Source organism: Pezoporus occidentalis, unplaced genomic scaffold (genome assembly GCF_034315485.1).
Source record: "Pezoporus occidentalis ecotype Australia unplaced genomic scaffold, CSIRO_AGI_Poc_V1 ctg17, whole genome shotgun sequence".
Lineage (NCBI taxonomy): Eukaryota > Metazoa > Chordata > Aves > Psittaciformes > Psittacidae > Pezoporus > Pezoporus occidentalis.
The window spans coordinates 3,025,585-3,039,762 of record NW_026913531.1 but is presented as its reverse complement, the minus strand read 5'-3'; the positions used below and the strand labels follow the sequence as shown (position 1 = coordinate 3,039,762).

At 39.7% G+C, this 14,178-nt stretch overlaps 1 protein-coding gene across 2 annotated transcripts in view; it reads right to left on the bottom strand.

Moving 5' to 3' along the window:
- Positions 1 to 14,178, bottom strand: part of TRHDE (thyrotropin releasing hormone degrading enzyme) — a 702,876-nt gene that overhangs the window by 510,759 nt on the left and 177,939 nt on the right. For both annotated transcript variants that reach the window (XR_009963855.1, XM_062613752.1), the window contains exons 13-15: positions 3,238 to 3,385; positions 900 to 997; positions 289 to 396 (exon numbers count right to left, since the gene is read on the bottom strand). Coding sequence is in view for 1 of the 2 variants with exons in the window: in XM_062613752.1 (XP_062469736.1) it covers positions 289 to 396; positions 900 to 997; positions 3,238 to 3,385 (354 nt within the window). In the remaining variant the exon portion in view is untranslated. The remainder of the gene's footprint in view (positions 1 to 288; positions 397 to 899; positions 998 to 3,237; positions 3,386 to 14,178) is intronic.

Below are 14,178 nucleotides of genomic sequence, written 5' to 3'. Positions count from 1 at the left end.
ACCCCTCCTTAAAACTCATCTTCTTGCCTTCTAGCATATAATCATCTGACAGCAATTTAACAGGAGTGGGCAGAGGCTACATGGGTGCCCCACTCACATATGCAAATTCAAATAATTCATTCTGAAGCCCCACAGACATTTTTAAATAGCAGCCAGCGACCTCTGCTTCCTTCCATACCACTCTGCAGAACAGGGCACTGCAGATGGGAGCAGGCAGGAAAGGAAGCACGCCAGCTGTATTGCCTCTGAGTAGGAGAAACAGGACATACACATTTCAGTTCCACTTACCGGTTCCTATTGCTAGAAATCCAATCCGAGATTAAAGTTGCAGCCTGCTGGTGACAGTGTTTGTTACCGAAGCTACAGGCCAACATGATGACTTCTCGACGCAACTCTCTGTCCAAATTAAAGAAAGCCACAAGGCTGCATTAATGAATGTGTTTGTTTACAAAAAGTAATTTTTGTAACAATGGCAGCAACTGATAGTTGGGCAACATATCAGAGATAATCCAGCTACACAAATTTTAGCGTCGATTTAATGCCTACAGCCGCTGCAACAACTAAAGAAAGGTTGTGAACCAAAACCAATCCCCATTTACACTTATGCATTCTTTCTGACCTCCGTGGTCACAAATCCAAGTCCTTAAATATCCAGTTCAGCCAGATATTAAATTAAGGCTTAGGAAATCATGTTCTCCAAACTAAAGAAAGAGGAATTCATCTCACAGCATGTTGCTGCTCTCCCTCTAACCCAGAAAGGAAAAACAGAAGGACAATAGAGCTAAGAAAGTATGACATGCTGAAGATGATACCAAAATTTAAGAAAGCGCATTATTACTACATCTCACAAAAATATATAAAAAAAAAAAACCACAATAAAAAGAGAAATATAACAGTACTCATGTTGGTATGATGCTTGAACAAGCGATTTGTTTAAATTATTCGTTGGCCATCCGAGCTTGAGATACATTGATGCAACTTGTCTTAATATATACTCCTGAGGGAAGAAAGAAAAACATATTTGATGATAATTTTATTCCTTATTTGAAATTGAGGTACTACTGACTATTGAGGTTTTGGTTGGTTTTCTTTTTTTTGTCAACCTCAATGTCTGATTTTCCAAAGATTTTCATTTGCATTTAGCAAAGCAATGTCTGCCTGTAATCCTTTCATTGCTATAGTGAGAAGTAATCTGTAGAACAGCTATTTGATTAGATGCCTAGTATAAGACAATTTATTGTTACAAACCTCATCAATTTAAAAGTTTATTACATGCTATTTTGAACTCACAATACACAACTGAAAATTTGCAAGAGTGTCAATAGCTTAATTTCTACTCTATAGCCAATCTCAACTACAATGCGCATGTACACTTTTTAAAGAATATTGGTTCAATAGCCATAGCAAAAACACTGCAGAACTACATTCAATTAGCTTCAGAATACAGAACAATGTGGCTGCAAAGTAGCTTTGTACATTTAATGACACTATGCCTTAAGTTAAGGGTTTTGGTATGCTTAAAGAACAAAAAAAAAAAAAAATGCCCAAGATTTGTTTTAGTTACTTTTAGTTTTTACACAGGAGACATATTTACATATTCTGAGAAGTTCTGAAGAAAAAAGTTATTGTATTCAGTTTGCTGACTGGAAAAAGATATCTGAGATATGAAGACCCACGTAGGACAGCATATATTTTATTACTGTAGGTGCATGTGCATGTATATATGATGTCAACACAAAAGTAAATTCATAGTGCAGCTTTCTCTACTAGATACGTTATTCTGTGACTAATAAGACTTTTTATTTCCTCTGCTATCACCTTTGCTTGCAAAGCTCTCATCAGTAGTGATAAAACACAACACAGCCATGAATTTTACTGGTTTTATTTATTAAAACTGTGTTTTCTTTAGACAGCCATGTTTAAAAGTGATACAGCAATGGCAGGCTCGTAAGAATTTTTCTGTACAGCTAACAACAGACTAAACATGCAAATTATTTCAACATCATTTTATATTAAGGCTCTGGTTTGCATGTAGGCTTACACTGGAGGTTCATAAAGAATTTCAATGTGTCTTTATTAATCTGTAGTATTTGTCCTATAAAATTTCTTTTCCATGTCAGCAGGTAGCTCTATGTATGTGTGTGTATGTATATATATACTTGTATGTACTTCTATATGCATATACATACATGCAGCCACCTCTTGCTTCCTGTTGTTTGAGCATGTGTGTCTGTGCGTACACAGACTCACAAGCAAACCCATGTTTAAGCAAAAAGCACCTTTAAGCATTTCAGGCTTTAGGGAGTTTCTCCATTTGAAGGCTTTACAAAATTACATAAAATTACAGTATGTTGGCCTTTGAAAATACATAGCTTACATAAAATTCCTAATGAATTAAAAGCCCAAGAGTTCATTAAGTGTCACTGGCTGCAATCAAGTCCTGTGAACTTCATAAAACATGCTTCAGTGTAGTTTCAGGTAAAATGTTAAAATGTTTGTCATGTCTATCTTAATTATGTACTGCTAGCTGTTACTGGTCCCTTCGGACCCAATTATGAATGGGCTTTTGATTCAATGGAGATCTAATCCTTGTTAATTAAGGTAACTGCATTGAATTCACCACGGCTTTTTGGATGAAATAATGACTACAAATCTTCACTTCAGTTGCATGCATCCTGTTCAGTTGTGTTTGCGTTTAGTTTCCTTGCTGAGCTTGGGCATCAACCTAAATATCGCTGTGGGTCTCCTCAAAAGAGAAAATCTGGAAACAGATTACTTTGGCTCTTTTAAGTGAAATACTTTTCTTGACATAATATTTTATAGGATAGATAATTGCCTTTCCTTCTGCTAATCATATATGCCTCAAACAACAGTTATCACTATTCAAATGCAAATGAACCAAAGCTTGACAACTGCTATGTTTAAATAAAGAATAATTAAGAAGAAAGCTAATATCCCTAGGTCATTTACAGTATATGACTGGGAATAGCTTAACTCCTGGCAATGAAAGGAGGTGGAGTAAGAGAAAGAAAAAGGATAGAAGGAAGGAAGGACAAGAAGGATGGATGGAACAAATGAAGGACAGAAGGAAGGAAGGATGGATGGAAGGACTGATGGAAGTACAGACAGAAGGAACGAACAAGGACGGAAGGACTGATGGAAAGAAGGAAGTAAGGATGGAAGGAAGGAAGCAAGGATGGACAGAAGGACAGATGGAAGGAAGGTTGTATCTCTTACATTGAAGATGTTGTAATTTTCTGCTCGGTCCAGCAATTTATCTAGAGGATAAAGAGCTCGGCTGGCAGCATGCCAAGGCAGAAAATCCTTCTCCTCTGAAAAGTATCTTATAATCTCCAAAGGGATGTTCTGAGGCAAATAACCAGCTCTGCACAATAAAAGATATTAGTGTTAAATTGATTTTGCAGAAGATACCCAATGAGGCAAAAATTACTTTTTTCTTTTTTTTTTTTTCCAAAAGAAAAGGCAGAAAAACATTACAAACTTATTACGCTAAAATGACATAAAAGACAACCTTACAAAAAACAGCAACTCACAGTCACTCCCAACATGCGCAAGCATACTTATGGATGAAGGAAGGCATGAACGCACATGAAAGAAAACTAGACAAGCTATCCCTACTTTATATGGAATCCTGTGGCTATGAAAGGCATGAACAATGAAGTAACTTACTTTAAGCAAAAAGCAAAAGGAAGATGTCTACTGATTTGTAGGATACAAAGATGCCTGTATAATATCAACAACCCGAAACATTTTGCTTCAGAGAACATTTCTACTGGCCATAGGCAATTGGGAAGAACTAGTGGCAAGGAAGCATCTTCAGTTTCAGTTATCCTCCCGTCTTTTTTCTCTCCTTTAGAGATACCTTAAGCCACTTTGAAATGACTTATCCAGTGACATCACTTTGACTAAGGATGTTTCAGCACTTTCTACATTAATTATGTTTTTTTCAGGTGTTTATAAATCAATCAGAATTTTGTCCCACTTTTTTACAGTCATAAAAGACCAAAGAGAAGGTTACTCCATTTTACAGGGCTTTCTTATTTCTGAAGCAGCAGAGTATCATGCGGATGAGTTCTAGGTCTTAATAGTTTGTAAAGATGTGTAACCAAAATTACAGAGCTAGAAGCAAGCAGGATTGACTGCAGTTAAAAAAATTGGAGATAACATTAGCAAAGAGGTAAACTAGCTTGAAGTTGCATATGTACAATTAGTTCCTAATGGGATTTGTGATTATTGTTACTGATAATTTGATTGACATGAGAAAGCGTGGAATATGGAACAAGAGGAATAGCTCTAGGTAACATGCTGCTTAAGGAATAAACAGAAGGATGTTTATTATAGCTGCACTAATGGACATTTAGGAATATGCTTCCAAAATTAAATCTCTCAATGCTAAGTGCAAACAGGAAATCATCACTGCAAACCAAACAGATTATTTCTTTTTAAGCTTAACTTCCCAATAAAGACATGCAAGAAGTGACTCAGAGAGATGTATCTCTTATTCCTGAGCTCTTGGCTTTCCTAATCATTTTCAAAATCATGATACTTAGCTGATGATACTCATCCTGTTCACAACAGGAAGTGTTACTCTCATCAGTCACGGCTTCTAAGTTCCTCAGCCCATTCAATTATGCCTTCCTCTCCTCCTGTCCCCCACTTTTACTGTTGTTTCCTTAATGGTCTATTCCTTCTCACAGAAACAGATTGTGGGAATGTTTGAATCAGTCCCAAGAGCAGGGACAGGGATAAGGAGAGGTCCTTGTGAATGACATTATTATATAAATGGCAACAAATTCATCACTTCAGATCAGGGAAAGTGGTTACGGGTGCTACGATCAATGATAAACTCTGTCAGCACATGTTTTTAATACTTTTCAAGTACAGCTTCTAGGTTGGACTTCTGAGGGAACTTGAGCAGAGACATATCTAAAATCCTCTTACAGTGGCAGTTAAGATAGGAGCACTTCCCCAGAGAAAACAGAAGTGTTTCAGCAACTTTGCCACTGCAGGTTGTTCTTTATATTCTACACTATTTTGTTGTATGGATGCCTACAGAAAACCATGACCATCCTATTCTTTCACCCTCAGCCACTAAGCCATGTTTATGAACTTCTTATTCCAAATACACTGCACTACCAGAGTATTTGCCATTTTATTGTTTCTGTCATTCTGTCCATTCTGTCAAGATGAGTACATTCATTGGTTTACATTTTTGTGTAAAATGTGGTCTATATGACATCAAATATTAAATTTATACCACAGCTTAAAAAGCTGTATTTTCATTCACAAAAAAAAAGGAAAGATTTTGGTAAGGTTGCTAATTTTTGGCATTCATATTTTGGAAAATAGGATATAAGGAGAAGCTCTGACCCTAAACCATAAAAGAGATAAACCAGAAAGTGTAAAATGGATTTAAAAGTCCTAGAATCTAGATCACAGGTCTAGGACCTGTGTGACTTGTCCTAGGAGTCACCATGACTATCACAACAATCGGGTTAGCAGAAGACAGAAAATAGCCAAAGCACCATGACTGTGGTGATCTACGCACTAGTATCCTGCATCTTCACAAAGCACAGTGTTTGGTTTCTTAAGATTTGTATTTTACTACAATCATATCCTTTAACTTTACATTAGAAGCTTGACCAGCACTAAGAGTAATTTCAAGACTTCTCTTTCCTAGGGGATACTGCATCCAGCAAGATGTACTGTCTCTTGAACAGCAGCAAACTCTCTCATCAGCCAAAGTGTGCTGGCACACTTCTAGGATTGTCCATCAGGAGAACCTTTCAAAGATGGTTACACAGGATCTGGCCAGAAAATCAAAGGAGGAAGGTATGGTCAAAGACTCACAAGTGTCACAGGACTTGTGACAAACACACACCTCCAGCTGGCTGAGAACTGCTAAATGAAATCACTTGTGTCATTTATGGAGCAGGAAAGGACCAAGATGAGAAAAGAAGACAGAACACAGAATGAGTCTGTTCTGAGTATCTCTCTGAGCAATGGCAGAAAACCACAGACCCACAGAAATGTTCAACAGAACAGAAATGTTTAACAGTTACTACTACAAAAATAATAAAAGTCACGGTAGCAACCTTCCCATCAAAGGAAAAAAAGTAAAACAATTTCTCTGTCTGGAAATATTTACTCAAAGGCACTACAGAGTATAACATTAGTTAAGTATATACTGTACACACGCAGCTTGATTTATCACTCTCCCAACAATGTCACTGGAAGGTCAGTGGCAGAAATCCATATTTTTCTTGTGTCTTTTTAGCCATCAATCATATTTCTATCCTTAAAGTCCAGCAAAATTACTATCAGATATTGCCTGCCAAAGTCCAAATACACAAGAGCCAGGGCTGAGACAAGGTTCTATTCCAGCTTACCCATCTCGAGGAAAATTGAAGTATTTTCTGTCACTCAGGCAATAACTGATTATAGGCTATACTGAAACCAGATAACAAACACAAACACTGCAGAAATACTGTGATGTCCAGTCTTATGTCTGGTCTGAAAAAGGTTTCTCCAGCTATGTCTCCAGTACCCACCTGAGAAACTCAGCAAGCACGTACCTACAATTGAAAAAAATCTGCAAAGGAGTCTGGGATAGCCTTGGCGAATATTTTAACAGATAAAATAGTCAAATCAAGTGGTGTCAATTCATAAACAGTGGACAGATGCATATTGATGTTCAGGCTAAGTACTTCTCAAGTGCAGGTTAAGAAGTTTACAAAACTTCACCAACAGCATCTGGATTGAAAACGCTGGAAGCTAACTTAAGAACACATCTAGTCCCTCTCCTACCCGAAGCAGATTCATAACAATGGCACTCCTAGCAAAAAAAAATGTCCAGTTTTGTTTATATAGGCCTCTAGCTTTGGATATAAAATGAGCACTAGAATTTCAATACTCCTCTTCCTAGAGGCATAATATTAAGAACATTGTAACTCTGGTCTTTGGCCGTGTAAATATTCACAGAAGAGTACCAACAGGTCAATTTAATGCCCTAAATGAAAGGTTGTTTACATAGCTTCAAGTATAAACTACAAAAAAGCAGGAACCATGTATACTGTATTCTAGATTATTTACATCACTGGTCACACAGAAATAAGCCCAGATTTAAAAAGAGCCTCTACAAGCCATCTCTAAGCCAGCATTCATCATACTGAGACATGACTACAAAAGCAAAATTTAACCAAAAACATCACATTGGAAACACTTCAGTATTTTATCACTTTTTATATAATTGTCCTTACCCACCAATTTATCAGCGTGTCAATGATTCCACAGCCACCATTTCACATGAGAACTTTAGCATGTGCTAAAAACAAGGCAACACATGAGATGCGTCTTATCTGTGCTCCTAATTTCAAAGCTGACTGCTGAACTGAACTGGAGAACAGGAGAACAGGAACATAGACTAGCAAAAAGATCTTTTTAGCTATTAGACAGATTACTTCTAGACAAACATCCTGGTGCAGCAGGTATTTATGTCATAGAATCACAGAATCATAAAATAGTTAAGGTTGGAAAAGACCTAAAGATCATCTAATTCCAACCCCCTTAACACAGGCAGGGATACCTCACATGTTGCCCTAGGCTCTGTCCAACCTGACCTTGAACACTGCCATTAATGAAGTATTTACCACTTTGGGCAACATATGCCAGTGCCTCACCACCCTCACAGTAAGGAACTTCCTCCTTGTATCTAACCTGAACTTCCCCTGTTTAAGTTTAACTCATTACCCCTTGTCCTATCACTACAGTCCCTGATGAAGAGTCTCTGGCATCTTTGTAGGCCCCCTTCAGATATTGGAAGGCTGCTATGAGGTCTCCACGCAGCCTTCTCTTCTCCAGGCTGAACAGCCCCAACTTCCTCAGCCTGTCTTCATACAGGAGGTGCTCCAGTCCCCTGATCATCCTCATGGCCCTCCTCTGGACTTGTTCCAACAGTTTCATGTCCTTTTCATGTTGACACCAGAACTGCACACAATACTTCAGGTGAGGTCTCATGAGAGCAGAGTAAAGGGGCAGGATCACCTCCTTCGACCTGCTGGTCACGCTCCTTTTGATGCAGCCCAGGATACGGTTGGCTTTCTGGGCTGCAAGTGCACACTGAAGCCAGCTCATGTTCATTTTCTCATCAACCAACACCCCCAAGTCCTTCTCCGCAGGGCTGCTCTGAATCTCTTCTCTGCCCAACCTGTAGCTGTGCCTGGGATTGCTCCGACCCAGGGGTAGGACCTTGAACTTGGCATGGCTAAACTTCAGGAGGTTGGCATCAGCCCACCTCACAAGCGTGTCGAGGTCCCTCTGGATGCCATTCCTTCCCTCCAGCGTATCAACCGAACCACACAGCTTGGTGTCATCGGCAAACTTGCTGAGGGCACACTCAATCCCACTGTCCATGTCAGTGACAAAGATGTTGAACAAGACCGGTCCCAACACCCATCCCTGAGGGACACCACTCATTACTGGTCTCCAGCTGGACATTGAGCCAGACCACAACTCTTTGCACGTGGCCATCCAGACAATTCTTTGTCCACTGAGTGGTCCATCCATCAAATTGATGTCTCTCCAATTTAGAGACAAGGATGTCATGAAGGACAGTGTTGAATGCTTTACACAAGTCCAGGCAGATGATGTCAAGTGCTTTGCACCTTGTTGTTTTTCATGTGCCTTAGCATGCTTTCCAGGAGAATCTGCTCCAAGATTTTGCCTGGCACAGAGGTGAGAGTGACTGGTCTGTAGTTCCCCAGGTCTTTCATTTTCCTCTTCTGGATAGTGGAGGTTATATTTCCCTTGTGCAGCCATCAGGAACTTCACCTGCCATGATTTTTCAAACGTGATGGACAGTGGCTTAGCAACTTCATTCACCAGTTCCTTCAGGACCCACAGATGGACTTGTCCACATTCAGGTTCTTAAGATGATCTTGAGCCTGATTCTCTCCTACAGTGGGCCTAAGGTCTTCATTCTCCCAGTCCCTTCATTTGTCTTCCAAGACTTGGGTGGTGTAGTCAGAGCACTTCCTGGTGAAGACTGAGGCAAAGAAGTCACTGAGAACCTCAGTCTTCTCAAATCGAGGGAAGCCAGTTCTCCCATTTTCTTCCAGAGAGGGCCCACATTATCCCTAGTCTGGCTTTTGTTTACCATATACTTACAGAAGCCCTTCATGTTATCCTTGAGATCTCTGGCCAGACTCAACTCTAACTGGGCCTTAGCTTTCCTGACCTGATCCCTAGCTTCCCAGATAATGTCCCTGTATTCCTCCCAGTCCACTTGCCCTCACTTCCACCTTCTATAAGCTTCCTTTTTCCTTTTGTCTAAAGAGGCTGACAATGAACTCTGGTGAAAAGTGATATCCCATTTTTACAACAAGGGCAGAGGTGGAAAAAGACCTTTCAAAAGCGGCTTATAACATTATATAATATCATAGGCACCAACCCTCAGCAAGGTGCTATTCTGCTTACACTGAAGAAATTGCTACGATGGCCATGGCTACAGAGAAAAGAAGCAATGAAAAGAAAAAGAAAGTACTGAACGTGATAATGAAATACTCCTCACAAAGTATTCCCACTAAAAATCTCATGTCAATCAAAAATGATCTTTACATTAAATGAGCTTTTAATGACTCAGATAAAAGCAGGAGATCTAGATTATATTATGAAACAGCGTGCATTCAGCTGCATTCTGACCTTGATTTGTTCTTTACACTGAGCGCTGAACTTATGGACAGATCCCAGCACATTCATTTTCCCCTTAGGGACAAAGTACCAAATGGTAGTGTAATTGCCAAGGGAAAATTATTACTCTGTTCTGAATTATTTCTATCATAAATCCAGCACCAGTCAAACAGACTCTGTCACAAAACCGACAGGGCTGCCGTACAGTGATGAGAGTCCCACATACAAGGGCACCATAAATCCCCTAGTCCCACCACCCAACAAAGTCATTAGAAGTCATGTGTTTAAATCAAAATTAGAAAATCCAAGCTGGCAGCAAACTGGTTTGCAATGTTGAAACAATGAAAATGAGGTGATTTACTTGCTGCTGGTTTAAAACTCACTCTCATCGTCTGTTTCTTATGAAATATGTGAAACCTGACTAGCTTTTTTGTCTGGATAATTTTGAAGGGGGAAAATGCAGCTCTTCAGAACACAGATGTATGACTCAGATCAGCTTCAGTTTTGTTTCTGTGCATGTGCAATATATGAATAACTAGACTTTAATCATTAACCCATAAAGGGACAGTTTAAAATAAGTTCAGATACTTATTCATTGATTCTTTACTGTGTGAGTGGTGAGGCACTGGAATAGCTTGCCCAAGGAAGTCGTGAATGCTCCATCCCTGGCAGTGTTCAAGACCAGGTTGGGCAGAGCCTTGGGTGGCATGGTTTAGTGTGAGGTGTCCCTGTCCATAGCAGGGGGGGTGGAACTTGATAATGTTAAGGTCCTTTCCAAACCTAACTATTCTATGATTCATTCTTTTCCTTTAAAATCAAGTATGTGGATTAGATTAATTCACAGAGAAAGCTGGTGCCAACGAACATTCACATTTAATTCTATTTTGCATTTTCTAACCCTATTCATTTTTCCTGGACCTACCAAGGACTGGTGACCCCACTGATATATTCAGGATATTCTTTCCCATAGTGCTTAAACAGCAGTTTTTTAACAGCTGAGTAAAAATGGGTATGTCGAAACCTCACACATAAAAAAAGCTTTGAGCAAGACAACCCATGCAACAGGGAAACTAACTCTTGTAGTCATAAATTTCACCTTCCACTCCTGCAGGACTGGGAAGTCAAGATTAAAAATTTATGATGACTCACATTTATGTTCATTAAGGGAAGGTAGGAAAAGAAAGTTTTTCCACAGAAAACTACCAAGTAACCTGTAAAAAGAGGCCCTGTAATCTCCAGCATCAAAGAATGATCTGCATCACTTTCCACTCCCAGGGTCGAGCTGACTTAGGAGCAGGTAAGGACTCTGCTTTTCTAAAAGATCCAGACTGACTTGATGGAGGCATTATGATTTGTTCCAGCTCCAGACTTCCACATAAACAGGACAGGAATGCACGTGTGCTCTTTGATAAATTCAACAGCAAAATGTAGCTTACACACTCATTGTAAGCACTGAATTTAACCAGCATCCAGTCTCTCTAACATCAAAGGATTCAGAGAGTATAACAGTTTTAGGTGCAGCCTGCCTATTATTATGTTTTCTTACATGCAAAATATTTGAGGACTCTTCAAGTGACATTCAACTGCACATAAGAGCATTTGAAGCATCCTACAAAGTACAGTTCAAATTTAATGTAATTATCAGAGCATCACATAGCTTAAATTATCTTGCACAGTTTTAGAGTTGCCACATAAGCAAAGACTAATATTTGAATTAATCACCTTTGTTGAAAACATAAAAAACCCCAAACTTAAAACCTTCTGTGTTTGTAAAAATGCAACAAAAATTCCACAAAACTGGAGTTCAGTATCTCTCTTTTCCTCTTTTCCCCCATATAAAAAAAAAATAAAATAAAAGGAATTAAAAAATAGTAATGTAAGATGAAAAGAAATGATCTTACTGCTGAAAATTAAGACTGCAGTAAGTTAGGTATGCCATGTTTTTCATCATCATGAAACCCTGATTTTTGAGATATCATTCATGCACTTAAATTAACTAAAGAAATTTGAAAGTATTTCCAGAGCTAAGAGACGTCAATTTCAGATGACTCAATTATTAAAAGTATTATTTATTTTATTTCTTGATTACCTTGTTGGAAAGGGTACAATGAAACAGCCCTTCTATTCACTAAGTTGTCAAACAAGCAATGATATCTATGAGAGCATGTTTGTGCAAATTCAAAAGTGAGTTAGTTTATTATTATTATAGAATCATGGAATGGTTTGGGTTGGAAGGAACCTTAAATCATTTAGTTCCACTTCTGCCACAAGCAGGGACACCTTCCACTAAACCAGGTTGCCCAAAGCCTCTCCCAGCCTGGCCTTCGAATACTTCCAGGGATGGGGCAGCCAAAGCTGCTCTGGGCAACCTGTTCCTGTGACTCACCTCCCTCCCACTAAAGAACTTCTTCCTAATACCTAATCTAAATCTACCCTCTTCCAGTTTAAAGCGACTACCCCTTGTCCTATCACTACAAGCGCTTGTACTAAGTCCCTCTCCAGATTTTTTATAGGCCCCCTTTAGGTACTAGAAGGCTGCTCTAAGGTCTCCCTGGAGCTTTCTCTTCTCCAGGCTGAACAAGCCCAGCTCTTCATCCTGTCTTCATAGGAGAGTGCTCCAGCCCTCTGATCAACTCTGTGGCCCTCCTCTGGACTCACTCCCAACAGCTCCACGTCCTTGTTATGTTGCGGGCCTCAGAGCTGGACACAGTACTACATGTGGTGTCTCACAAGAGCAGAGAGGCAGAATCACCTCCTTAGACCTGCTGGTAGAGCTCCTTTTGAGGCAGTCCAGCATATGGACTTCTTTCCGGTCTGCAAGTGCACATTGCTGAGTCACGTTGAGCTTCTCAGCATCAACACCAAAACACCCCAATGTTTTGCTCCTCGGGACTGCTCTCAATCCATTCTCCACCCAGCCTGTATTTGTGCTTGGGATTGCCCTGACCCAGGTGCAGGGCACAATACTTTTTCATCTCTCTCTTTTTTCCTGTTCTAATGTTTATAATTTGCATATCAGTTAGCCAAGTGAAATATGTGTTTTAAAGCTAGAAACTTCATATGGAAAGCACAGAAAGCTGCTCTTGAAAATACAAAGACAAGCTGAATTTTGTTTACCAGAATAGCTATGGAATTGGGTATTATTTCTGTAAAAGCAATTCCCTATAAACATATTTATAATAAAAGATTCTCTGAAATTCTCATACACTCTCGCCTATTTTCTTATCTCCATTTTACAGGAAGTGTATAACAAAAACAGCATTCCAAGTTTCTTTAGTCCCTGCGCAGACCCTCAGCCTAACACAGTCCTTCCTGCCATTACTTGTTTGACTTCTGCGTAAAGGAAAACACACTTCTAGGTAAATAGGGAGGAGCTAAACTAACACAGCATTATCAAGTGAAACTGTTTTATAAAGTCACCAACTGAAGACCAAAAACCTCCGAAGTATAATCTGTACTTTGAATTCAAACATTCACCCTGGCACTATGTTCTGGCAAGCAGGTGGAGCATACACTCACAAAGACTGGAGCTTCTCTAGACAACAATCTTGGCCAACAGCAATCAGATGAGCCCAAAAAGTAAGATCATTTCTGAGACGCAACTGTGCAGCCAGGTGAAAACAGTAGGCAAAGCAGTCAGTAGCCTGAAGTGGCAAATGTTTTTGTTAATGCTGATGAGGCATCAGCATTGTCCTTTCTAGCTAGAAAAGTTAGTTCTTGATTTTTATTCATATATACTTGTTGATATTGGGAAAAGAAAGGGTGTCTAGAGCAGTACCTCCAGCCTCTCAGGGTGGCTTGCTGCTCCTACCTTGACCAAGGAAGCCATAGAGTCCTTTGCTCCCCATTCTAGTCCTGTCAGACCCTCAGAAGGAAAAATAATGTGTTTCTGGGATAAGGTGCAAAAAAAAGTGTTTATTGTGAAAGGGCAGGTGAGAGAGGTGGAGAAAAGGGCCGACAAGGCAGCTGTGGGGAAGAAAAAGGGGCATATAATGCAAGGAAGGTACAGGGAACAGGTGTATGTTAGGTAGGAGAAGATAGGGTCCCCACAGAATGGCATAAGTTGTGATGCTGGACAAAGACTTCTCCCTGCCCCACCAACACACAGATTTTTGAAGCCATATTTGCACCTCTCATCCTCCTTTCCAATACTCAAGGTTGCTAAGAAGCCTTCAGCAAGCTCCACTCATGCCACTCTCTTCCTCTTGTTTAACCTCAAACTCTAAGTTAAGCGTTCTCTCGAAGTGCAGTCTGGGCCTGGTTTAAATAATGTTCCCACAACAAATTTCACAGACTGTTCTCCTCCCCTGTCATTACACAGCACTCCCTGGCATCTGCACTGCAACACGGATACATCCATACCAAGCTGACTTCAGAGACCAGCTTGAACCATAACAGACCAAGACCATGAAGTGAAAAGACAATGTGCTAACTACCATTAGCTAGAAATAATTCTTTCACTCCCTTGAA